The sequence below is a fragment of the Ixodes scapularis genome, unplaced genomic scaffold (assembly GCF_016920785.2).
Source record: "Ixodes scapularis isolate PalLabHiFi unplaced genomic scaffold, ASM1692078v2 PGA_scaffold11__112_contigs__length_91849675, whole genome shotgun sequence".
Classification (NCBI taxonomy): Eukaryota; Metazoa; Arthropoda; class Arachnida; order Ixodida; family Ixodidae; genus Ixodes; species Ixodes scapularis.
In genome coordinates this window covers 68,166,010-68,191,817 of record NW_024609837.1, presented here as the reverse complement: position 1 = coordinate 68,191,817, position 25,808 = coordinate 68,166,010, and the positions used below count along the sequence as shown (strand labels likewise).

Sequence of the window (25,808 nt, the reverse complement as noted above, 5' to 3'; positions counted from 1 at the left end):
GTCCTATACTTGTTGGCGCCTTTTTGCCGTGAGTCACAGCCACAAACTGGGGCTAAATCCTCAATACCGTCAATCGTAACTCTGTCAAAAATTGTCGATTACTCATTGCGTCCAGAAAGGGGCAGTGTTTCAAATACTAGTATTTGAAGTTTGAAGTTTGTTTTGGTTTCGGACAGGCCAGGCCCGCTAGCGGGGCCTGGCCTGTCAGAAACCAAAACCTTTCTGCCTGCCTTTCTGACAAAAGGCATTTCCCCCACAGTTCATAACAGCAAAACTGCATTAGTTGCAATATATGCGTAAATAAAGTAAGCAAAATACATATATCTACATAGCAGCAAACATGCACACTTTTTACACAAAATCGTAGAAATTATTTAAAAAATATAAACAAGGATAAATCTGTCTTCAGATGAATATAATATTACAAGAAGTAAGAAAACAAGTCACAAAACTTTGTAAAATTCTAAACCTAGCTAGATAATGCCACACAAAGAGGACTATCATTCAGACATGTACAAATTACTCAAAAAAGGTAGTTAAGTTAAGTTACTGAGTATTGACGCCAAAAGTAATTGGAGTAGAGTAGAAATTACGGATTTGTAATAGTAATTGAGTAAACTACTAACTACTCTAAAAAGTAGCGAGTTACTTTCAAGTTACTTTCGAAGTTACTTTTTATATTTTTGTGGTAGCAAAATGAACAGCAGTTTTTATAAATGAAAAACCCTGCGAGCCTAAAATAAATGCAGTCTATTTATAGCTTGCGTTTTCGCCAAAATAGTTTATTCGCTCGCAGAAGCAATTGACTTTCAAATTTCTTAATAGGAGAGTTTTCCCCTTTTCCTTTTAAAAACGTCCCCAGACAAGCTAAATAGACGTTCCACCGTGGCACTGAATGGAGCGGCAGCGTTGAATTTGAGAAACAGGTTTGCCTCGGGTAGAGGGTCTTTTATAACAACCTTTCCTTTTTTTCTTTTTTTTTCTTCGTCAAGTTGAGATTGTTATGACTGGCCCCTCTTTATTCCGAGGTCGTTCTGAGAGTACGCTGAGCTAGTGCACCAGAACGTCAAGGGTTCAAGTCTCGCGCCACGACGATGAGATCATCCGGACGACTGCGCGTCCCGTTGTAGTGCTAGTGCTACGCTACTGAAAAAAGAAATGTTTTGGTCTAACAGAAGATGAACCGAAGTATAGACCTTTTCTGTGTACTCTCCTCCACAGCCATCTAATAGGCGTATCCGGTATGGGCGACGAAAAAATAATCCAACGTTTCAACTTGCAAATAGTAAAAAAATAAAGAGGAGGCAAAACGAGAAAGTGTGACGGTTACGCTTACATCCTAAATCCCTTCTCTTGGCGTAGCAAAGGCAAAACAATGTTTTCGCCCATACTGGAAGTGGCGTCAATTCAAGATGGCGGCGCACTTGCAGAAAAGGTCTATACTTCGCCGCTGACGCCGGGTTCAACAAAAGGATCTCCCAAGGGTAACTCGCAATCCTCGCCGGCGACTACAATATTCTGACGCGCCTGACACGCCTGACAAGTAAATCGTTTTTAACAAAGAGGAGGTCTCCCTGGGCGTGGATGGTCGGAAGGACACGAAGGATTACGTGAACAAGCATCGTCGCTCGTATACAGTTGCAGGTGGAAGCGGGAACGTGCTTCCATGAACGGATTATCCGTGCCAGGGTTTCTGCGCGGGGGAGTCCGGCTTTGCAAAGGCGTATGCGCTGACGACAGGGCGACCATGGGAACAGGCGCCCAGCTGCGAGGTCATTCCAGTGGCGCCTCCCGTGGAACCTACCGCTTGAGTCAGAACTCTCTAAAGACAGACAACAACTCTCGGAGTGTCCCCGTCTTTCACGGTTGCAGCTGGAAACGCGGCGCCTGCGTGCATTACCGGATTAGGTCAATACCCGACCAAGAAGCATCTCTTCCTGCATTAGTGCGTGCCGGTGTTATGTTTTGGCTGCTCGTCGCCACCTTGACCCAAGGACGCCTTCCCGAACAAGGGGGCCCCATTTTAGGGAATGCCTCTTTATCTGTCGGCGTCTTATTCATTTCTGCGCTCAAACTTCCGTGATGGGCAAAATTAGCACTATATAATTTCGAAAGTAGTTAGTAATTTGAGTAGAAGTTACCTGAAAAAAGTAGTTAAATTAAACTACTAATTACCCAAATCAAATTGTAATTGAAAGTTACCAAGTTACTCAAAAAAGTAGTTAAACTACAGTAGTTTGAGTAGAGTAGTTGAACTACGTCCAAGTCTGCTATCATTCATACGACATTGATTAGTAATCACTGACGTATAATCACAAAACGACGAAAGGAGCAAAACAATCACAAAAGATATCTAAACAAAAAGTTACAGCCATGTAACAAACACATTTGTCATTGCAGCACTGGTAGGCGCAAAAACGAAACAATTTCTATTTGTTTTTTGAATCTGTTCCACCCACCATACCAAACTTTTACCAACTCGCCCCGTTCAACACCTTGTTACTAGGCGTAATATATATCGTTTTATGCAAGGGTCTGTCTGATGTTGCTTTTATATTTATTAAATGATACTGTAAAATCAGTACGCCATTCAAAAATGCTTAGTAACGTAGGAACCTGATAATTTAGTTTTTGTTTCCCATAATTTGTCCTGACCTTAGGAGTCTTGTGTTTGGCGTTTCTAAGAAGATAAGACTGCGATGGCACTTCATTCATTTGATGAAGTTTTTCTTTGTATATTGTCTGCCTAAGTTTAAAGTAATAAATCTGGTTCGCTTTATGCATGTTATGTTTTGTAAAATATAGACTGCTATAAAAATCACGAACATTTCCTTCGTAGTTTTCTAAAACGTGCAAAACCTTTTTTTGGAGAATAATTAACTTGCTATAATTTGTGGAAGTGGGTGTCCCACCATGCCATAATTCCATAACAAAGTTTTCAGTAAAACAAAGAGTAATATAAGTTTTTGATAAGCCACTTTGGTAATAAATTTTCTATTTTATATATACAGCCTAGTGTTCTCGATAGGTCCCCTTTTAATTTGTTCACGTGAGTGTTCCAAGTAATTCTTTCATGAAACCAGACGCCAAGAAACTTTGGTTTTGTAGCCTGATATAGAGGGGTGCTATTATATTGCAGATTTATTACACTATTGTCGTGCTTATTAATAGGTCCAAATATAATGTACTTTGTATTGTCCACATTTAGCTTAAGCGTGTTTGTTTCCAGCCATTCTGAAAGTTTTTGAAGATAATCATTTGCCTGTTGTTCTAAGAACGCTTTTGTATTGCTGCAGACGAAAACATCGGTATCGTCAGCGTACATCACCATATGTGGGGGATCTGGGATGTCTGTTATATCATTTGTATATATGAGAAAAGGTAGTGGGCCCAGTATGGAGCCCTGGGGCACTCCATGTTTAATTTCCAATTGCTGAGAATTGGCGTTATTGACATGTACAAACTGTTTACAATTTCGGAAGTATCACTTGATTAGTTCAGACGCTACGCCACGTACACAACAAGTCTGAAGTTTTGACAGTAAAATATTGTGTTGTATCAAATCAAACGCCTTGCTCAAATCTAGAAATAACCCGAGTGTATATAATTTATTTTCGATGTTGGTTATTATTCTGTCTTTTATATTCGTAAGACTAAGTTCAGTCGATTTGTCCCATTGAAAACCTTATTGGGACCTAGAGATTACATTGTATTTTGAGAAAAAAAAACCTTTGCAATCTAACGTTTATCACGCTTTCAAATATTTTTGAGAATATTGGCAAAACAGATATTGGTCGGTATTTTTCCAGGTCATTATTGTTTCCCTCTTTATGCACCGCACTAACCCTTGCGACTTTGAGTTCGTCTGGATATATTCCTGTTTGCAACATGTTGTTTATAATATGTGCCAGGATTGGGCTTATTATATTTGACACCATTTTAACTGGCAAGGCTTTTATTTCGTCAGCCCCAGCCGGTACACTTCTCTTTTTATTTTTTTATCAAATTACTAACTTCGCATGGGGAAGTAGGCTCGAGCATTATAGAGCTTGAGATATTTGTAGTTTTATTTGTGGTACGGCTTTTGCTGTCACCTTCCCTTTCTCGCGGAGCACCCACGTTTATTAAATGCTCATTCAGGGTGTTTGCAAGTTCCTCACCAGCTATGTTTCTACCGTTTATAGTTATGTTATTCACACCACACCGGACATAGCCTTCATTTGTTAAGCTATTAACCGGTTCCCACAGTTCCTTCGGATTATTTTAAATACCATCAAATTTGCTCAAAAAGTATTCAAATTTTGCCCTTTTAAGGTCGAAACTAAGCTTATTTCAGATTATTTTTATTCACTCAGCAGCGCTTTATCACGCGACCGCACAAAACAATTGTAGATGTTATTTTTCATTCTAATTCTCTTGTATAGGTCGTCATCCAACCATGGCTTACGGAGTTTGGGTTTTGACGTTTTTCCTAGCAATATAGGGAATGCACAATCATATAACTAAGCAGTTGTTTGCTTTGTCGTGTTAGGTGCTCATTGACGAACACAGGCTTCGTCGTCCTAGCCAAAATGTAACCAAGGGCTGCAGCAGTAAGCTGCTTTTTTTTTTAATTGATAAGTACAGCATTTCTCTTCCTGCGTTGTATGAAGCACACGACGTTGTTTTGCTCGCTTGGTTTAGATGTTGGTACCCTATGGCAGATATCTGCCTGAATTTGTAATTGGCTCCTCCAGTACGTCACCAATCATTTTGATGACGTCATAAGGATTGCCCTCTTCAGGCACTCCTTTAATCTCGAGGTTATTGGAGCGTTGGTATTGCTCTAATTCCTCGATCCGCTGACTCAGTATTTTATTTTCATTTTGCAGCTCACAGTTTCTCTTTGTCAGTTCCTGGATTTCCTTCCTTAGTTGTTTTACGTCGCTTCCAATCGACTCAACTTTGTCGCAAGTGTCGCTGCAGACCTTCGTACTTTCCTTTAAACTTCGTAGGTCGGCTCTTAATTCGCGACGAAGCTCGTCGAGCGCCTTTGCATACTCCCTAGATTCTTTAGCTTCTTTACCGTCCTTAGTCATGATGGCCAGACAGACACGGGAAATACACAGTAAGCTGTGTTCGGCAGCTGTGCGTACAAACAAACGCATACGCATTCTAAATATTTTAGCATTTTGTATTTTTTATTTAATTGCATATTGGGCAATGTATTTGTCAACTCTCCTTAAAATTCAGTATTTTAAACACATGTATTCTAAATAAAGCCCCTAATACAATTTAGTGCGCTGCTCTTCGCAATAAGATGGGATTATAAGGACTCTTCGCGAAGGGAGTCATATGCAAAGACACATGAAACTTGCGGCACTTTGCGCAGAATTAAATTTGGAGAAAAAAAAAGGAAGCGTAGAACAATGAATTCATGGAATGAGTACAATGATTGCCTTTTTTGTTCTGTGATTTTATTTTTTAAACATGTAGAACTATCTACATGTTCTTTTTGAAAAGCTTCGATGCATCAACTAAGACTTTTTAATTAATCTTTCACGGAGCACATTGTTTTCCCTCTTTTGCATCTGCCTATAAAGTTATGACAAACACATTTTATATTTAGAGCTGCAAGACTTTTTCTAAGCACTTTTTTCTTAGTCTATGTGAACTCCACTTTTTATTTTGGCATGACCTTTATAACCTGGTTTCAATTGAAATGTATTTTCTGAAAAGAGTATTGAAATCTGCAAGTAAATATATTTTTGCCAAAGTATTTCGTATATGTAGTTAAATACATTTTTCAAGTATTCTGCTCATTCCTGATCTCTTTTCTCGAAACGTAACTAGTCTGCGTACGGGTAGCTAACACGTACGAGCCGAACCTGATGGGAAGCCCGTGTTTCTATTTTTCTTCAGGTCGCTGTCCAATCTGTCACCGGGCCAGAAACCAAAGAAGGCACTTCTGCAAGAGCGACATTGGTGAGAACATCAACGTGTTTCAAATTAAAAAAAAAAATTTTCTGCAACGTTATTCTGTCCGGAAAAACACTTCTCTGGCTACTTTTGAATGGACGCGAAACGAGCCGCGTCAAATCTTAGCGGACCAATCATGCACACCCAACCCTCCTCTTTTCTTCTTCTACCCCATCATCATCTCCAAATCTCGATGCCACGTAAATCCAGCGTCTGACTGGTGCGTTCACCGTTTCATGCACCAACAGGCTGTTTTCAAACGAGCCCCGCGTTCGCCAACACCAGGGTGTCGGGAGTGCGCATGGGCAGAAACCACACTCCCGGGAAGCGTCCGCGCATGCGCAGTGCCGACGGCAGCGTCACTGCAGTTGTCGTGACGTCAGAGATTTTTGTTGGTGCATACGGCCAACAAGGAGACCAAAACCGACATTCTCAGAAAAGAAGGCCGAAGTGGAGGTTTTCCACGCCATTACCGCTGGTCAACACGCAGCACTGAATAGAGAAAAGTGTTGTGTCAACATTCGGTTTAAATTTGCGTTCAACCCGTTTAAATGGCGAGTCCCGCCCGAACACTGACAGAGCACATAAAGGGGCAGTTCAACGGTTTTAATGTTCAAAACGTTGCCAGTTTGCATTTTTTATTTTGTTCATACAAGCCCAAGTGAACAAAAACGCGTCACCTTTCCCCAAAAAACGGCTATTCTGCTGCGTAATCTCCAGGCAAAAACGAATTATTTGCCGATCTGCAGCCGCCGGTGGCGGCTATGGGAACTAAAATGACGGCGTCTCAGGGGGATACGCGGAAGTCAAGAAACCCTGTCCCCCTCCGCTGCTACACTCGCCGTCCGCCCCGCGGCGAACCGTCCTTTGTGTCCATCGCTCGCCGCGACCTTCGACGAGGCTAATGCTTTGAAAGTCGACAATCGCGGAAGAAACGGCTGAGGTCTCTGAAGAGAGGGCCCAAGGGGAAACCACGTGAACCCCCAGAGATGTCACTCGAAAGTCGGCGTGGAGAGTTGAGAGGCACGTCGACCTTCGATTTGTTTCAATTATTTTGAATAAGAACTAGCGCTCGCAAGAAAATGCGGCTTACGGTTTTTCGTTCCATAGGTGACGCAGTTTAATTTCCGCAGTTAATTGGCCAAAGTTTGAAAATCGTTGCACTGCCCCTTTATGTGCAATCTGTGCATCGCGCTGGCTTCCGATAGGTGGCGTTGACAACCCAGCAGTACAGATTCCGCGAGTTAACTTTCCCGTAGAACAAAAAGGAAGTTAAGCACGGCAAAATATGGAAGGATGCCAGCGAATGATGAGACTGAGATTATAACTAGGCCACATAAAAAAGCAATGCAGTGTGGGCAAAAAAAATTGAGCATGACGCTTCGCATGCTCGTTGTTCCCGCCAACGTCGCTGGGGTCTTTCTATTTTTTGCCGCGATTGGCTGCCTCCCTGTTCTGCGAGAAAGTGAACTCTCAGACTTCCTGTCGTGTGTATGGCCCTGTTTTCCAGAATGCATGGTACACGACTCTCATCGGACGAGAGAAGCGGTACAAACATGTGAGAGGAAAGAATCTCGTGTGCGATGAAGCTCCGTCGACGCAATTGTAATGCTCTTCGACGGGTTGCAGACATCTTAGCCGCGAGTGCTTTGCTCGTTGTAGCGCGTCTGGCCGTTTTGTTAGTCGGCAAGAAACAACGTTTTCTCCGGAGTATTTCATCCCCCCCTCCACCAAAACGAAATCCTCGTTCGTGAACAAAAAAAAAAAAAGACGTCGATTACCGATAGCCATAAAAATGCCAAAGCAGCCATTGCTACGACTAACAGACCACTGCGGCTTAGTGTCTGCCCACTATATCTTCCAGTCAGAGCTGGGCGCTGTGGCGTCACTGTGTAGCACCTGCACAATGAGTAGACAATTTGCTCGCCGCATACTACCCGCGAGAATATACGGTGTTTTTCAAAGCTGAACAGATTTGTTTAGAAAGAGCCGTAAAGCTACACGTATTTGGTTTGTGTGGGTGAGTTATACGGCCATGGGGACATACTGTAGGGGCTAATCTAACGGTCAATCGCCTAACTTAGCACAGTTTATTAAATTACTTTTTTAGAGCACAGCTCTTAGGCGCCCATTTCCGGCTTGAGCGGCGTTGGCGTTGCCGTAACCGTGAGGCAACGTGACCTCCCCTGAGGTCGCGTGACCTCCGTGACGTCACGGGGGTCATGTGACCTCAGGCGGGTAGTCACGTGACCTCAAGGGGGTGGTCACGTGACCTCAAGGGGGTAGTCACGTGACTTCAGGGGGTTCACGTGACCTCAGGGGGTTCACGTGATCTCAAGGGGTCACGTGACGTCACAGGAATCACGTGGCCCCATGGCGGAGTAGCAGGCACAGTGTTGCCATTTTAGCGATTTTGTCGCTAGATTTAGCGATTTTCTATACATTTAGCGAGTGATTTTTTTTAATTTAGCGGCTAGCAATTTTTTTTGTGACTTTGGTGTTCAACCGTAATCTTGTTATTTTGAACAATTTTAGAGCTGCTCGTAGGCTAAACCTTTTTGCTTCTCTAGCCGAGTTTGCTTTGGGTATGTGCTCAATTTAGCGGCGCACTTCAAAAAAATGTCAACACTATCAACACTGCAGACCATCTCTCCCGCGCCCACGTACCCACGTACCCACGTGCTCTCCGCCAAACGTCATCCTGACTATAAGAGCTGGCCTCAAAAGGCACGCAAAGACGTGTTCCGACTAAGGACTTCCAGAAGTAGTTTTTCGGCGAACTGGCACAGCTGAAGCCTACAAAGCTGGCAATGAACGGTCGACATCGGCAGATTTAGGTGACTTGAGCGCAGTCACCATCGAGGAAGAACTCTTCTTCTTCTGGACTGTTCCGTTGAACTGTTCTTGAAGTCAAAACAGGCATTATTTCCGTGTTAAAATTACCAAGTACCCGTTTCTTATTCGTACTTTCGTACTTACCGCCTAGTCGTTTCCCCCCAAAAAAAAACATTACAAATAAAAAACGTCCTAGTTGTTTTTCAGTGTAAATTTAACCTCTCAAAATACCTGAGATAAGATTATGTCAGGTTCACTTACTTTAAAAGGGTTTAATGAGCTTTTGGAATTCAGCGAATATTTTAGCGACTTCCCGGCGAATCTAGCGACTGTTTAGTGACTTCCTGGTCTCAATTTAGCGGCGCCCGCAAAAAAAAGATGGCAACACTGAGCAGGCAGGATAACGAGGTGAGGAGGAGAGAGGAGGGGTATACTCTCCCTTCAGTACCTTTCCTCCTCCTCCTCAAGAGCTGCGCTCTAGTTCGGCGTTACAGGGAGTTGTAAACGGCTTTCATTTTTTTATTAGGGAAACTAGATAGTGATGTTTCATTAATATGGACACCTCCTTTCCCCCTCAAAATTGTCCATAACGTGAGTTGTCCATAATCACGAGACAAAAATGCACGAATTTTTCCCGTTTCTCTGAAAATGTTGTCCATATGGCGGGGTACCCATATTAGCGGGGTTCATATTAACGAGACATGACTGTATGTCATTCTAACTGGGAACTTGCGGAGCGTCATCGAAAACCACTAAATCAACTCTTTTTAGAAAAATATAAGGCAGGGACAGCATTTTATGGCGCACTGAAAAAACGCTGTTTGGACGCGTTTCTAGGTTTTGGTTTCTTATCGGAGCCCATCTTTGTGCCCGCGCTCCTGCTTCCCGGTGGTCGCTGCGCGAAGCCGTCACATCGTCTCTCTCGTAGGATGGAAAGAAATATGGCGCACGTGTGTTGCGCGTTCTGGCCACTGGGGAGCAGGACCGCGGGCACAAAGTTGCGCTCCGATAAGAAAGCGAAACCTAGAAACGCATCCAAATTGAGCATTTTTTTACCGAACGCCGTAAAATTCTGCTCGTTTTATATATATATATATAGATATAGATATAGATATATGTAGATATTGATATTTTTTTAAGGGTTGATTTAGAGGTTTTCGATGACGCTGAGCAAGTTTCTAATTGGATCATTATATATATATTTTCACTGAGTAAAATAATGATTGACCAATTTTACTTAATTAGCCGACTGACCGTTAGGATTCGCCTCCTATATTCTGTCCCCCTGACCTTATAACTCACCTCCACAAAGAGCATAAGTGTAGCTTTCGCGGCTTTTTTAAAACAAATGTTCAGCTGCAAAAAAATTCGCCCTGTATAGTGTCACAGAAAGGGCCGCAAAATATGTCACATGGTGTATCGTTTAGATAATAGGGACAGGCAAGCAGATCGGTGTGGCCATGGCTACTACTGGTTGGAACAGCGCGTGTCATTTTTATTCGCACGTGAAGGACGCTCCCCCGTGCTGCTCGGTAGTGCTAGGCCGATGGCCGATACAAAGGGGCCTTCATGTAACGCTGAAGGTTGTCGAGATCTTGGCGGTGGCTTACAGAACCGCCGGCAAAGTTGTCAAACGGATTCGTGCGTCGCCCTTGCTGCGACGACACAACCTCTTGTTATTGGGCAGGCACGTAGCCAGGGTGGAGGAGAAGGGGGGGGGGGGGGGGGTGGAGAAGAAAGCTTTAGGACGGCTTCGCAGATGCCAAGCGAAAAGCTCTGTTTCTTCCCTCTTGCTTTTTACAAACACGTCGGTTCGAGCTGTTTACACGATGGCCTACCGATTTAAGTCCATAGCCTTCACATCTGACGAAGATGTAGGCATGCAAATCGAAGCTGAGAGACCTGTTCATGTCGCTAAATAGAGAGAGGCCTCCGCCACCCCGCTGCACCAAGAAACATGCTAAAAAGCTCACCACATCCAAACCTCAGCAGATCTTTCCATGCCGATTTCCTGCGGCGCTAATGGCCAAACGGATTGCTGCGTAAACGACCGGCTCTGGGAGCATCAGAAAAAGTAGAGGACGCTACACCCAACAGTCTGTACCAAACAATAGACACGCAAAGACGAAAATCTCGTGGCTGCATTCCCAACTTTTGCCTCCACAATGGCACCGGTAATTAATTATTCGTGACCGCGTCGGGAGAGGAATATAGAAGCCTTTCGAGTGGTGACGACCTCGCAAATCATAGGCTCATTGTCTCTTTTGCTCAGAAAGACCTCGATGCCCGGCCGGCTAGAATGATGCCATTTTAGTCCTAAATCCCCCTTCCCTTCTTTTATCTAATGCTTGGAAGTCGTGGCCTCAGCAAATACCCCCCTCCTCCACAAAAAACAAACATTCTGGCGACGGGTTTGATACTGTGGTTGCCGTTGACCAGCCGACTACAGACGCCCGCTATGGCTGCACCAGAGCAGGCCTCTATAGTATCTACTTTCAATGGTGAATACACCGCTAGGCTCGGAACTGCTTGCAACAGTTGTGACGTTGCCGGGTGGAAATGGGAGACAACATAAAAGTGTGTTAACGCACCACTATGACACACGTGATAGGCACCGTAGTATCGCTAAAGACAAAGTGTATACGCCAAACGCCCAAGGCAAATATGTTCAGCTGTAGCGACCAGGGAATGCCATATATTGTTAACTGTTTAATAGGTAAAGGCCCCAAGTTACCCATAGAGATGCCCTAACAACCGAAACATTGTGAGGATTAAATAGTATTTGGTGACAGGTTAAGAATACAGTAGCTCCGCGGCAACCAGCGGAAACTTTCTGCCTCTGATAGCTCTTTGGCGCACATGAAGTCAAAGCCAGGCGACCGGTAATAAGCTCGCGCTGGAGGCGGAGCAGATACTCAGTTTTAGCTTGTCATCGACTATAGCAAATGCATAAACACTGATTTATGAAAACTTGTTTTTTTTTCCTTTTTTGTTGCTTCCAGTGGTTCATGCCCTAGTGCTCTCCTTCGAGCGCCTCGACGGATCTCTGCGCTACGACGTCATAATATCAGAGTCCTACCGTAACCTGCTGGACCTCCAGCAGCGGGAGTTCTTCTGGGTCCCGGACGCCAGATGCCCGTGTCCCAAACTCCGGGTGGGTCGCGAATACGTCATCACCGCGCAGGCGCACAACGACCTCCTCAACAAGGAATCCAAGTTCGTCGTGGACAGCACGTGCTTTGTGCGCCGATTCACGGAACGGAGACGCAAGCAACTCGAAAGGCTGCGTGAGACACAGTCCAGGCGCTGCAATGTGACGACTTAGCGGCAGTGTTCGGTTGCTCGAACCCTGCGACCCAGAGTTCGTAATCACGTGGCGGGTGCAGACCGTGAATTGTGATGACATGTGGTCGTTTTCGCCTGAGCAGGGTTGTGACACCACGGTACGTGGTTTGCGGGAACAGAGCAAACGATAAAGCCCACATCGTTGCTTCGAGGCATCTTGTGAAGTAAGGAACGTCATCTGGTGCCGTCTAGTGAAGACAACGCCGCCATATTGAGAAGGAACAGGCGTGGTCTTGACGCGGTGCCACCTCGAGCAGAAACTGCTGTCATCTCGTTAAAGTATTTGACTCACCTCGAGAGCTAGTCGGTGCAGCCTGTCATGTTGTCCTCTTCTACCCTGTGGGCTAGTACTTTCATTGTCGCCAAACTAGCGAGGCTAACTTGTTGTCGCCTTGCGGTCTCTATCCCACCACCTTCTGAACAGTCATCTCTTTTCTGATCGACGTCTCATTGTGTCTGGGCAGCTACCATCTTCTCAAACATTCAATGCCAGCTTGGAGTACGCGGCAGTTTCTTCTGAACGAACCAGCTTCTCTTCAGTGTATAAAATTTGTATACGCCTCAACTTGAGACGTCTTGCAATGGACAATCAAGTGTCGTGCGAATGTTGTGCAACGCATGTCATGTACACTTCATTTGCGGAAAGTGATTTGCAGACGGCATCCGTGTCCCACCGTCTTGTTTTTTCGTGGTGGGAAAATTCAAATACGCGCGAGCTTTTCTCCCAGCTAAATTATATTGACGGATCATGGTTCCGAACTGGCTTGCTGATACCAGCTTTTAAGTTTGCCACGTCCCCAACGCTGTTCAACTAATCGTTTCTTGTGACAAAAGAAGCAAAACAAGCATGTTAAACTTTCACTTTCATTGGTACTTACTACTTTGTGAATAAACGTGTTGCTGTTATGGTAGTTAGCAAGGCGAAAAAGGACCGAACGTTTTGAGATGCATTGGTTCACGCATGATTATCGATGTGCCTACTACTAGGCAAATTATATCAAGATCTCGACTACGTTCACGTGTCTTGATGCTACGGGGGTAACCAGGAAATTGTCATGCGGATTTTGTGGCAAAACGCTGCCTGTCGCCATTCGCTATCGTCAAACATTTCAGTGTAGTCAAATATCTTTGTTCAACTTTACACACGTTGAGTGAGGAGACTGCTTTGTTTCGGTGCCTAATTCATTCTAGAGTCTCGTAGGAATCCTATTAAGAAAAATGCGATACTATGTTCATGTCGACATGACAGTTGCTTAGATAGCAGTGAATGCCATTTATGCTTGTGCGTTTGAATTGTCGTAAAAAAGCGCATACAGAATGCAATCCTTTCGAAGTTTATTTCTGCCCATGTTGGAATTGCAAGAGCGCAGCATTTTTCGATCATTTCGTCGAATGTTCTCTTGACGCTTTGCGGCACTAAGAAAACTCGAACGTGCCGTTTTAAAGTCGGGGTTATGCTGCATGCTGTCTTCCTAAACCTTCATTGTGCACCGCTAAAAAAAACGTAATTCATAAATCGAAAAAGAGTAAAAAGTCAGCGAGGATTATGCCTACGCCCAATTCGCAGCTGCTTTAAGCTCCTCGGCCATCTTGATGGCGTTTTTTTCCGCATCAGTTTAACAACTTTTTATACATTTGAAACACCGCCGCTATACTTTACTTTTTTTACTTTCAAAAGTATGTGCGTGCTTGACCTTGGGTAGCTGGACGGGAAGAGAAATTTTGATATACCTCTCGCATTTTCTACACTTGTTGATCCCCGGTGGCTTTCTTCGGCTAGTGCATCCGTGCGTCTGACTGTATTTGTGTACATAAAACGGCACGTGTTCTTGTACAAAGCACAGATGTGTGTCATCCGCGAAGAGCCTCTTTTTTTCTTTTTTTTTTTGGCAAAGCAATACAATTATTTGTTGTTCGTTCTCGGATGTGTTTCTGTCTGTTTTTATTCGATCTGCGTAAACCTGAGGTCCCTCTGGTAATACATTCTGCAGAATACACACTCCAGGCACTGTCTGAGGCGGGGTTTTTCCTGTTATGACGGCTCTCTAACATTTGCCGTAGAACATTCTGAAGAAATGTTTGAAGTATACATATGTACAAAGCAAACCCGCTTAATTCGAACGTGCTTGATTCGCTTAATTGGAAAGTAATGCGTGTGCGCAGACCATTTTGTCTTCAGCTCTACAGCCAACACCTCGTCTTTTGTATTCTGTACGAGCGTCATGACAGCGGCTTTGTGCATGTTGTCATGTTTAGTTTTAACCTAGATAATGTCTGCCGTGATATACTCTGTATACCTCGTCTCGCTTGCACATGGTAACGGCCACGCACAGGTCAGTGTTGGTTGCTTCCGTCGGTGCTCCCGAGGTTTGTGGATTCGCGCAACCTAAACGTCATTAAAAGCGGCAAGTACATGCCTTGGTTGCGGTATAGCTGTAGTGTCGAAATTTGAATTTGAAATTTAGTTTAATTTGATACATTTATTTATTTATTTGTTTGTTTGTCCGTCCGTCCCAAAGGCCCTCACTGGCATTACATAGGTGGGGAAAGCGGTGGTACAAAGTTTGATACAAATGTGTCAAGTGGGGAAAAAGAGCTATTACATAGTTGGCATAAAGAATATTAAACAAGCAATAAACAACATAAATAACACGAACACTGGATTAAATCCTAACACAGAGCAGCACTATACAAGTTGATACATATTACTTAAAGAGCTGATGAACATATCTGGGGAACTGATTAACGCGATTTCTCTGGGCAGGCTGTTCCATTCGGCGATGGCAAGAACCGGAGGGGAATTTTCGAACAAGTTTGTACGGGCAAAGACGGGCGATACTTTAAAGTGATTATCTACGCAAGACGAAATACGATGTGTGGGCTGAATGAATAAGATTGTAAAGGGAGATGATCCATGGTGGACCTTGTGGGAAAAAGGACATGCTGGCAATACATCACCTGTACCGCAATCGGGTTAGGTTGAGGTTAGTTTAAGGTTAGCTTTTATGTTAGGCACACTGGAAGTCGCGGGTTATAAATCTTGCAGCTTTATTTTGAAGTGCCTCAAGTTGGTTAGTTAAGTAAAGCTGATGAGGGTGCCATCTGATGAGCAGGGACTCAAACCGAAAAATATAACGTTTCGGTTACGGTTACGGTTACCGCTTCCTGTTGATAACGGTTTCGTTTCGGTTTTTTACGGTTTTCATTTTTACGGTTTCGGTTACCGGTTACACGTTCATAAAAACCGGTTTATTTCGGTTTTTCCAATAATTTGTCTAATTGAAATGCTAGACAGCCATTTTAGAAAAAACTGTTTAAAGTAGTCTCAGATATCCAATAACGTGAAATACAAGGAACCTAGAAACGTCTTAATACTTCTAATTGGTCAGAAGTTGCACACGTTCCTAGCTCCAACTCTTGTTCACTACATCTACTTACATTATTTAGTTTGATGCCCGAGCATACATGTTACTTCTAGTACTCGGGGATCATCGCGTTCTATATAATAAAAATTAAAATAAACACCGCTACTCTGTTGTTTGGCACCATTTATAAACAATTACCCTAAGAAAGTTCCCACTTGATGCTGGAAGAACCATTCGCACTTTCTCGTCGCTACAGTTGATTTCAACCTCATACATGCAGGCGAGTCTTCGCTTCAATGAAGGAAGGAACAGAACTACAGCCATCCACTAGTAAAATACTGCTAAGTGGAATGAAGTAATAAAATTGAGAGCTGGGCTGGGCGGGCCGTGAGGCAAGAAGCCTTCGTGCAGCGAATGGAAACTCCGCCGTAGTCGGGCGGCCCGTGAAAACTACTTGCCTCACTAAACACTGCCCAGTCGACTTCAGGTGCCTGCTGGGTCGAGTGGACTGGCGGTGTAGGTCCCGTCGCTTTTGACTTGTAGGCAGTGCTACCCAGGTCCGACTGAGAGTCTTCGACGACACTTTGCTTGTCTGTAGTGTGTTCCTTTGTGTTGGTGTGGTTTTCCTCCTTGCCATCGTACGTGTCGAAGGAGCCGTCATCGGCGTGGGGCTCAATGACTGTCGGTCCTGCTGAGCCACTCCAGGATTCGCTCGGTGGCGGTGGTTGTCGAGTCGGAATCCATTGGGCCGTTTTCTTCGATCCAAGATCAAGATCGGGCACGGTCGGCCGAGACGCCAGCCTCGCAAAGAGCATGGGCGAGAATGTCCTCGACAGGAAAAACGCACAGGAGCGTCGAGGAGACGACTGTGCCGTCGATGACGGCACTGGTGAGTTTCGAAGACTCAGCGTAGCTGCCGGACTCACGATTAGGGGGCCTCTTCGACTTGGTGTCTGGGCGGTAGCTGGTGTGCGCGGGAGCACGAGGCGTGTGGCGTCCGCGTCGAGGCTGGTTGGGTAGCTGGTCGGGGAGCTCTCTGAAAACCTCAGACTCGAATCCTCGACGTCTGGGATAGGACTGCCGTCCTACAGTTCCCTCTCGCGACGACGTGGAAGAGTTCCAGTCTATCGAAAATGAGGTGCTGGTGTTCGGGGAGCATGTCATCCCAGTTGAACCGATGGCGGGGGAGATGCCTGATCTCATGGACATCTCTTGTGGAGAAACCTATGGTGTCCTGGGCGAGGTCGCTCAGAATGTCGTAGGCATGACGGACCCTCGCTCCGGCATGGGTGGTGGGGGCTCTATCAGAGGTAGTTGGATTGCGCTGGTGGCTCTGGTAGAAATGATTCTCGTAGAAGCCATACCTCCGGCGGTGGCAGGGGGAGGCCTCCGTTGATGCTGGAAGCGATCTCTCGGCGCGTCTGTGGATGTTCGAGCTTCCCGTACCGACGTTCGAATAGCTCGCGTTCACAGTTTGCGAGAGAGACTGTTGAGACTGCTGGCCGTTTGGGGCGAGATTGGCCAGGCCATCGACGATTGGAAGCAGGGCAGCTCCCAAGGTTCAGGCGAAGGAGGCAGAAATTGCATCCCATGTCTGTTGGACGACGGTGGCGCGTTGGCGCGTTTGACGAGGAGGCATCCTTCTCCTTGGCTTTTTCTTTTGTCATGTTGAGAAGCTGAGAGGCGTGGCAGTTCCGGCGACGGTAAAGCCCCTCTATCCTGGGAAAAGTGGTGCCGTTCATTGTTGTTAAATGCTCGAGGCACGTGCGACGCGCTACTTCTGGGAAATTCATGCCGTCTGAAATAGCTAAGTGTTGCGCTGTGCCGCCATGATCTTCCCAAGGGCTGCACGTTGCACGTGCCTTGTGCATCGACGAACATTGCGCTACTTTTGAAACATGAAGGGGCTTTAGGCGGCGGGTGCCACTCGGTTTGAAGAAGGGTCTCGGCGCGGGAAGGAAAAGAAAAAAGCTCGGACACCCTTCTGACGTTTCCTCGCTCCTTCCACCACTCTCAGCCCGAGCATATATATATATATATATTGTATATATAATACAAAACGCCAATGTCAAACCCCTGACTTTTTTTTTTCTTTCTGTGTTGTTTCAAAATCGTCACTCGCGACACGTTTCACACTAAATAAACAACATAAACATTATTAATGAACAGCAGCGCCCATTAAAGCCCCTTCATGTTTCAAAAGTAGCGCAAAGTGCGTCGATACACGAGGCACGTGCAACGTGCATCCCTTGGGAAGGTCATGGCGGCATAGCGCAGCTCTGAGCTAGATTTCAGACGCCATGTTCTTTCCAGAAGTGGCGCGCTGAACGTGTCTCGCGCGTTTCCACAACAATGAAGGCGCCACTTTTCCCAGGATACAGGGGCTTTAGGGCCCGTTTGCTCGAAGCGCTAACCGCGGCTAAAGTTAGCCGCAGTACCTAGGAGAGGGATTCTGAGATCATGTGACAGGGATCGGTAGGGATGCGGGAAAACATGGCGGTGCCCCGCAAAGTGAGCGCCGCTCGCTTCGGAGCTAATATGTCGTTGTAGCTGCAATATCGCGCGCGTTAGTCAGTAACTAATTGTGCAGGAGGCTTTCGCTTTGCCTTACCTCACTTAAATCGCAAAGCATGAGGAATGACCTCGCCGCATTTTTTAAATAGTATTTAGATTCTGGCCATTCTTAAGCCTAAATGAACACGATAATTGTCGGCATGCATGGAAACGTCTTTGGAAAGTGGATTGCCTTGACTCAATCGGCCTTGTATTGATAGCACACAAATTTCCCAAGCACCGAGGTGCATGCTACGAGTGTAGTTGCAGGCATTGCGCGTGCTGGCGTATGCAGTAGTAATATACCCGTTGCTCTGGGCAGGGGGCGCGAGCGCGTCCGGAAGACTTACGCAAGACGCGACCAAGTTTTGCTGGCTGCATCATCCGTGTGGCGCTGTAACGTTCGATTTTGCACGTGCCACGTTCGAATACAAGCCGCTGTCACCATCTGTAGATGTGCGGTAACAAAATGTCTAAAAAAAGTTTTAAAAAAAAGAACAGAATTATGCTGCTTGCGGCCGCAGCGTTCCATTAAACATTCCTTTCATATTTGCTTTCTTTCACAGCTTCCGCGAGCACGTATATTTCACTTTACGTGATAGTGAAGCCGAATCTACTCGGAAAAGCGCGTCATCCTGAACGATGCTCGCACTGCACGAGCGCGCGTGCTTGGCAGGGACGCGGAAAGCTCGCAGCTCGCTCTTGTAGCCTCTGCTACGCTGGAACTTAGAATGGAACTGAGTAGAAAAAACTCTAGTGGGGAAGCGTATTGATGCACGTTCGAAACGCGAGCCAAATATTCTATTTTGCTCGCCTGCAGCGCTGCTCAAAACTTGTGAGCTACGGGCCTATCGTTCTAAAGGAAAAAGTCTAAAACAAATTTTGCCTTGCACGCGCGTTCGTCCAAGTCTTATAATGATTATTTACTTCGAATCTTTTATAAGAGGAAGGACAGCGAGCGCGGACCATAGAATTACACTTCCAACGTTCTTCTTGATGCTTGGGTAATTTAGAAAAAGGTCTGTCGGGGCGGGGCGCTGCTCTTCTTTTGTGTACTATTAATATCCGGTCGATTGAGTCAAGGCAATCCGCTTTCCAAAGACGTTGCCATGCCGACACTTATCGCGTTTATTTAGGCTTAGAAAGGCCAGAATCGAAAGACTATGCAACAAATGACGCGAAGTCATTGCTCGTGCTTTGCGATTTAAGCGAGGTAAGGCAAAGCGAAAGCCTCCTTAACCATTCGTTGCTGACTAACGCGCCCGATAGTGCAGCTACAACGACATATTAGTTACAAAGCGAGCGGCGCTCACGCACCGGGGCGCCGCCATGCTTCCCGGCATCCCAGCCCCCAGTCACGTGATTTCAAACTCCCTCTCCTAGGTACTGCTGCTAACTTTAGCCGCGGTTAGCGCTTCGAGCAAACGGGCCCAGGTTTCTTTTCCGCCAGCTCTGCATGATGGCCAATTTACCTCGTTTCTTTATACTGGCTACTGCATGTCAGGAACATCAGTGGTTTTGATAGAACCGAGTTGGATGGACATCTGAGAATTCGAACTTATTAGTTAATACACTGAAAGCGACACGTACTGAATACATGTAGCGATGTAGGAGTGTGGCAGATTTAGAAATATAGAATTTTTTTAATTATAAGCTCGACCACTAATTCAATTTGAGTATTCTTAATCCTAAAGTCAGATTGAATGGAAATATGTAACCAGATGCACCACTCGCTGACAGTAACTCTGTCAAATGGCCACAACAATTTAAGATCCCTCCTCCAGGTCATACTTCAGAAAAACTAATAGTTTATTTTTCGGTTAATATTGGTTAAAACCGGTTACCGGTGAATAATTTGCGGTTCCGGTTACGGTTACGGTTTTTATAAGTATCAAATAACGGTTTCGTTCCGGTTACGGTTACAGAAAAAATTTCGTTCCTAAACGGTTTTCGGCTTCGGTTACGGTTACGGTTTGAGTCCCTGCTGATGAGTGCATATTTCAACTGCGACCTGACAAGGGTAGTATAAGCGAGGAGTTTCGTTTGTTTTGTCCAGAGCAATAAACGAAACTTCAGCTAGTTTCAATCTATTCGAGTCAAAAACAATCCTGGTATACCTAAAGTAGCATAACACAACACTAGCAAACAGCAACCTGCCTGTCGACTTAAAACGCGTTCCATTTCTTTTTGTGGGGAAGCCGCGAGCCGCTCTTTAACACGCGAAGAGCCGCTCGCGGCTCGCGAGCCGCAGCGTGGCCACCCCTGAGGTTTTGCATGCGATGTAAATTGACTTCTCCCAGGCTTCACCAGCACCTTCCGTTGAGTGGTCCAGGTGGTTCATCGTGGAAGCGAAGGAGCCACAGACAAAAGTCCGTGTATGTCGCTCACGTCGCGATGTCTATAAGCCTTTTTTTTATTCTGTAGATGTTTGCAGGTGTACCTTTTACATCTCCTTTACATGTCTTTCACATGTCTGTTGCGTGTCTTTTGCGCTTTTTTCACATGTCTCTCACTTCTCGTTTACGAGTCTTTTACAGGTGCGGAGAAAGAGGGGGTACGACAATGTTTATGTTGGAAAAGAACTCGCCATCATTCTCCCGTTATACATTGTCATTGTTTTTCTAGAACCTACAGTTTCAAGGCAGTAGACACCGCAAAAGATGCCGCTACTCGTAAGAACCGCAAAATGAACTTTTTTTTTTTTTTTTTTATTCAGGCACTTAGCTGTCTATAAAAAAGTTGAAATTTCCGTCGCGTCAGCCGGCGTGCAGACATACTCAAGCAGGAACTGAACAGAGCCACTCAGTGTGCTACGCTTTCAAGTAACGATATTTTAGCCGTTGGGTAAAATCAACGTTGCCAGTAGTCACCAGGTTCTGCCGACGTACTCGAATAAAAGTCGAAGAAGTGCTTTATTTATATTTAAAAAAAGTTCAAGCACCAACCAAGCTCTTTTACAGGGACTTTACGTTTCGAAGCCGATTCGGCCTCTACTTCAGTGACGACTACGGCTATGGGCGTTGACGAGCAGTGTCTTTTTCTGTTTGTTCTACGGTAGGTATCTGGTCTTCTACGGCTGTACCTTTTCAATAAAGTGACGAAGCCCGTTCTCATATGCGCATAGTAAAGCTTTGAGAGGCCGGTTGATGTTCCGTGGCTTTGTTTGAATACGCCAGGATTCGAAAACAGCCGCCTTCAGGGATTTGTCTCAATGTCATTGATATACGTCTTGTCACCGACGTTGAGACAAATCCCCGAAAGATACTGTTGCTCGTATTCTGGCATACCCAAACAACGCCACAGAACATAAATAGGTCTCTCGGAGCTTTACCATCCGCATATGTGAACGGGCTTCGTAACTTTGTTAAAAAGGTACAACCATAGAGGAAGACCAGATACCCACTGTATAAGAAAAAGAAAAGAACAATGCTCCTCAATGGTCATAGCCGTAGTCGCCTCTGAAGAAGAGGCCGAATTGGCTTCGAAACATGGGGTCCCTATACACCTTTCCAAAAAACACTCGACCCCAGGGGCAACAAACCGTTTTTGAGCCCAGTCACTGAGCTTGAGGCTAGACTCTCACCGGCGTCCCTCCTAAGCCTAACCGAGTGGACTGTGATTTCAATAGGCGCAGCCTGCGTAGGTGCAGTTTCAAACGCTGCTGGCGGCTAAATTCTGGTCTTTTCCCGCTATATTTTGTGTTTAATGGTACATGTATTTTTCCGAGGACATTTAAAAAGCATTGGGCTAAATTAAAAAAAAAAACTAAGCTATTTTTGTTGGGTAGGCGCGCAACAGAACGAATACCGATAAGTTTTGACGGCGCCGCGGGACTCGCCGCATGTGAAACGACAAAGCGGTTTGCTGTCAAAAATAAATTACAACAGAAGAGGGCCGAAAGGCATGCATTTTTCACGCTCACAAATAACGTGTTTACCGATGGACAGGACACGGAGATACAATTGAGGAAGTGTTAAATTTCGAACAATATATCGAACAACACGATGCAGCGTTATCCGAAAAGAATTTAGTTGAGAAAGATCTAAAATAACACAATCACTGTCGACGATAGTCACATCTTGACGATCGGACGGAATCCGAGATGACTTCGTCTTGGGGCACGTTTCGGGGAGAGCTTCCTTTTTTCACAACCGCACCAAGGCAAAGAAACAAACGTGACTGACCCGTTTCTCACCTCAACCCGGACAACTATTTTTGGAGATGACTGAGTTTAGACCTTTCTGCAAGTGCGCCGCCATCTTGAATTGACGTCACTTCCAGTATGGGCGAAAACATTGTTTTGCCTTTGCCACGCCAATGGAAGGAATTTAGGATATAAGCGTAACGGTCACACTTTCTCGGTTTGCCTCCCTTCTATTTTTTTACTATTTGCAGGTTGAAACGTTGGATTATTTTTTCGTCGCCCATACCGGATACGCCTATTAGGTGCCTGGAGACGAGAGTACACAGAAAAGGTCTATGCAACCTTTTTGTTTAGACTCGTACTCAGTCACGTTGTTCCCATATCCGGTATGCGTTCCGAAAAAAAGCAAAAGATTTCAACCCGGGAAAAGAAAAAAAATATATAGAAAGGACATAACAAGAAGGAATGACGGTTGCAATTAAAATCTGAACATGTTCTTCTGGCGAGGCGAGGGGAAAGCGATGTTTCCACGCATACCGGAAGTTTCAGAATTGAAGATGGCGGCGCCCACAAGAACAGGTGTAACTACGCGGATTATATCTGAGAGGGGGGAGAACAATGTTCTCAAAATCACGTCGAGGGCCATTCGACGTCCTTCACCTCCTTCGTTTCCCATGAATGTCGAGTAGGAAAGCTTGAATGGCAGGCACTTACCAGCCTTATTTCTCACAATGGAAGATAACACAAAAAGAGTACGAAGCACGCATAAAAAAAAATTAAGTGGAAACTTTCAAGAGGTGCGAGAAAACCTTGATTGAAAAACTGCAAAAACGTAGGTAGAGAACCGCGCTGAGCGTGTCTTCACAGTCCCAGAGAGTGGCAGAAAATTTCTAGCTGATAGAGGGCGCGAGAGTCGCACCAGCCGCATCAGCATCAGCAACATGGCGGCGGCCTAGGAGCGTTTTTCGGAAAGGTGGTTCGCGCTTGAACTGTTTTGATAATTAATTACTCCCAAGACAAATCTCTGTCAAATGTTTACTTTTAAGAAGTGCTATCCGTCGTCTCGCTTCATGAAACAGTTCGGAACAAAGCACAGCGATACCACGACGGTCTCCCAACACCGCATCTACTTCTTAAAACGTCATTTTCAAAACCTTTACTTTTGCAAGCGTCCCTCGTACGGCTCTAACCCTCAAAAAGGCGACCGCTACAAACCGCCCACACGTGTACAAATGTCACGTGACGTAAATAAACCAACCGCGGATGATCGACTGCTTCGGACAATGGGAAAATTGATGCCGATAACTTCAGCGTAGCTTTCTAGCTTCACTAGAACAGATCTTAACCGTCTCGGCTCATGTTTCCAAATACATAAGAGGTTGCGCAATCCACCACCAGTTTCGCACTGATCTGAGACTCGCAGACGTATGACGTCACAAAAAAAAGGCTAATGCTGGAGGTGGATACGCTTAACATACAAGTAGGAGACACTCCCGTTTTATGTACATAATGCGGCTAAACATTTATGTGCACGGATGTTCATGGCAGTCACGTGATCCAGGAACCCCACGTTCCGTTGAGGTTTTCGGGATATCCGTTGGGATCGGTAGGTTGGTTGATCGTGGCCGCGGCAGTCTGCGCGTAGCTCTGTATCCTGCCCCTCAAGAAAGCCACCAGCTGAAACGGACAACAGAAATTCAAGGTTAGTGGATGCGCTCCCCGTCGACAACGAGTCGAGGTTTCTTACTACTGATCTAGAAATACCATTCGCCACGTAGCATACCCCAGTCCTGCGATTCTACAAAAAATCTAGCGAACACGACTCAGCGCGATCAAGGTATCGTCAGTTCTGCACTAAGTCCCATTTTACTCTCACAATTTCTAGGCTGTTGCTAAAATGTCGGTATCGCTTGTCACATAGTGAATTTTGAAATAGCGTAATTACCCTTGCCTTGCGTTAGCACTGCCTACGACCCATGCAAGCTCTTAAGCCTGGTTCAGACAGAATTGCGTTTGACTGAGTTAGACTGCGTTGCGGCTGCGAGAAACCAGGACATCCCTGCTGCTTCTATAGGAGGTATTCACTGGACGCATATTTGAGGGCAATGTTTAGAGCGCATGCTCAGTACGAGCTCACAATAATAGCCTGCTAAGACCGGCAATCTTAATGGTGCTAAATGCACGCTCCAAAAGGACTGCGGAAGCTCACCGTCAGCACGCGCTCAGCAGCAGCGCACACGGATATGGCCGCCAGTGAATACTCCCTATTGGGAGCCAAGATGATTCCTTGAATTGGATTCCACGCTTTATACGAAGCACAGATGTGCCGGTGACTCGCTTTCGGTTCCCGACACAACGCAGTCAAACGCAGTCAAACGCAAGTGTCTGAACCGGCCTTAAGGAGGTCATGAAACGAATTTTGGGTTGGGATGAATGATTTTAAATTGTTACTTTACTAATCGCATATCGTTTAGTTGGCAAAAAAGAAAGAGGCTAAAAAGTCAAAAGCCAGCTTTTCGGTACGAACATTTGAAACTATAGCTGAATATTTTGAACCTTCTTTCCTTCGAAAGCTTTCCGCCTTGTCACTATAATACATCCGCGGTTCCAAAAGCGCGTCAGTGGCGCCAAACTGACGTCAGCAGAGCCCAGCTCACGCATTGGACACGAGAGCTGCGTCACTCGGACGTATTCGCTCGTCAACAATCAATCCGTCGACGAATATTTGGATTCGCGTTCGTGGCCAATGAGTGCCCTGACGGAACTTATTTTCACTGGGGAACGACAAGTTCCCCAGTGAAAATAAGTCGAGAAGTCGAGAACCAGCCGGCAAGGGTATCAAACTGATAGACCCCTTGCCGGCTGGTTCTCGACTGATCCCGCTCTCGTGCTCCCAGTGCTTTTTATAGGCATACTGGGAGTGCCCCCTGGCGGCGCCCCCTCATTGGTCAGTTTTGGGACCATGTGCGTGTGAGTCGTGAGGGGGCGTCGGCAGGGTTGGCGAGAGTTGGGACCCATCGAGCCCATAGGCTTTTATTAACAAAGAGTACAGAAATGGCCGTGGCTAACTGCCACGGCAAAGATCTCCCGTGGCCTCTTGTGATGGCATGGACCACTGCCTGGTTATCACAAAGGATAATGGAGTGGTCAGGACAGATGAGGGCAGCGAGGGCGAGGGCTTTCGCTTCTCGGAGGTAGATGTCGCTGGATGGTTCTGTTATAATGGCTACGTTGCCTTGCGTGGTTGCGAGTCCCAATCCTGTCGCGCTGGCATCTGCCGCAATTGCTGTGGTTGGAGAGCGAATCTTCCATGGGGTACGATGGGGGAGTGCGAGCCATACTTGTTGGAGGGTCTCGATGTAGCCTTCGGGAAGTCTTCTCGGAGAGTTCAAGAGCCGAAAAAGTGGGCCCAACATATGGTAATGGCCCCTGTAGACGGAAAAGTAAAACACTAGGTGTCCCACAAAACGTTCCACTGTCTTTAAGGGCAGTGGGGTCTGGAGGAGCTTCAAGATCTTGGTGAGGTCCTGTTTTCTTGGTCCGGTGTGTCCGATCATTTCGTCTTCTCCTTCTAGGAGGAAGCCCAGAAAGGTAATGCTGCGGACGGG

The 25,808-nt window shown here is 45.7% G+C and overlaps 2 protein-coding genes and 1 pseudogene across 2 annotated transcripts in view; 1 reads left to right on the top strand and 2 right to left on the bottom strand.

The window, feature by feature from the left end:
• Window positions 1-14,063, top strand: part of LOC8037471 — a 229,565-nt gene extending 215,502 nt beyond the window's left edge. The window contains exons 13-14 of the mRNA XM_042288954.1: window positions 5,902-5,964; window positions 11,796-14,063. Of these exons, the coding sequence (XP_042144888.1) occupies window positions 5,902-5,964; window positions 11,796-12,118 (386 nt within the window). The 3' untranslated portion in view covers window positions 12,119-14,063. The remainder of the gene's footprint in view (window positions 1-5,901; window positions 5,965-11,795) is intronic.
• Window positions 14,064-14,824: 761 nt separating this feature from the next.
• LOC115314895 lies at window positions 14,825-20,099 on the bottom strand (annotated as a pseudogene).
• Window positions 20,100-23,748: 3,649 nt separating this feature from the next.
• Window positions 23,749-25,808, bottom strand: part of LOC120838384 (arylsulfatase B-like) — a 59,629-nt gene continuing 57,569 nt past the window's right edge. The window contains exon 9 of the mRNA XM_040208287.1: window positions 23,749-23,877. Within this exon, the coding sequence (XP_040064221.1) occupies window positions 23,749-23,877 (129 nt within the window). The remainder of the gene's footprint in view (window positions 23,878-25,808) is intronic.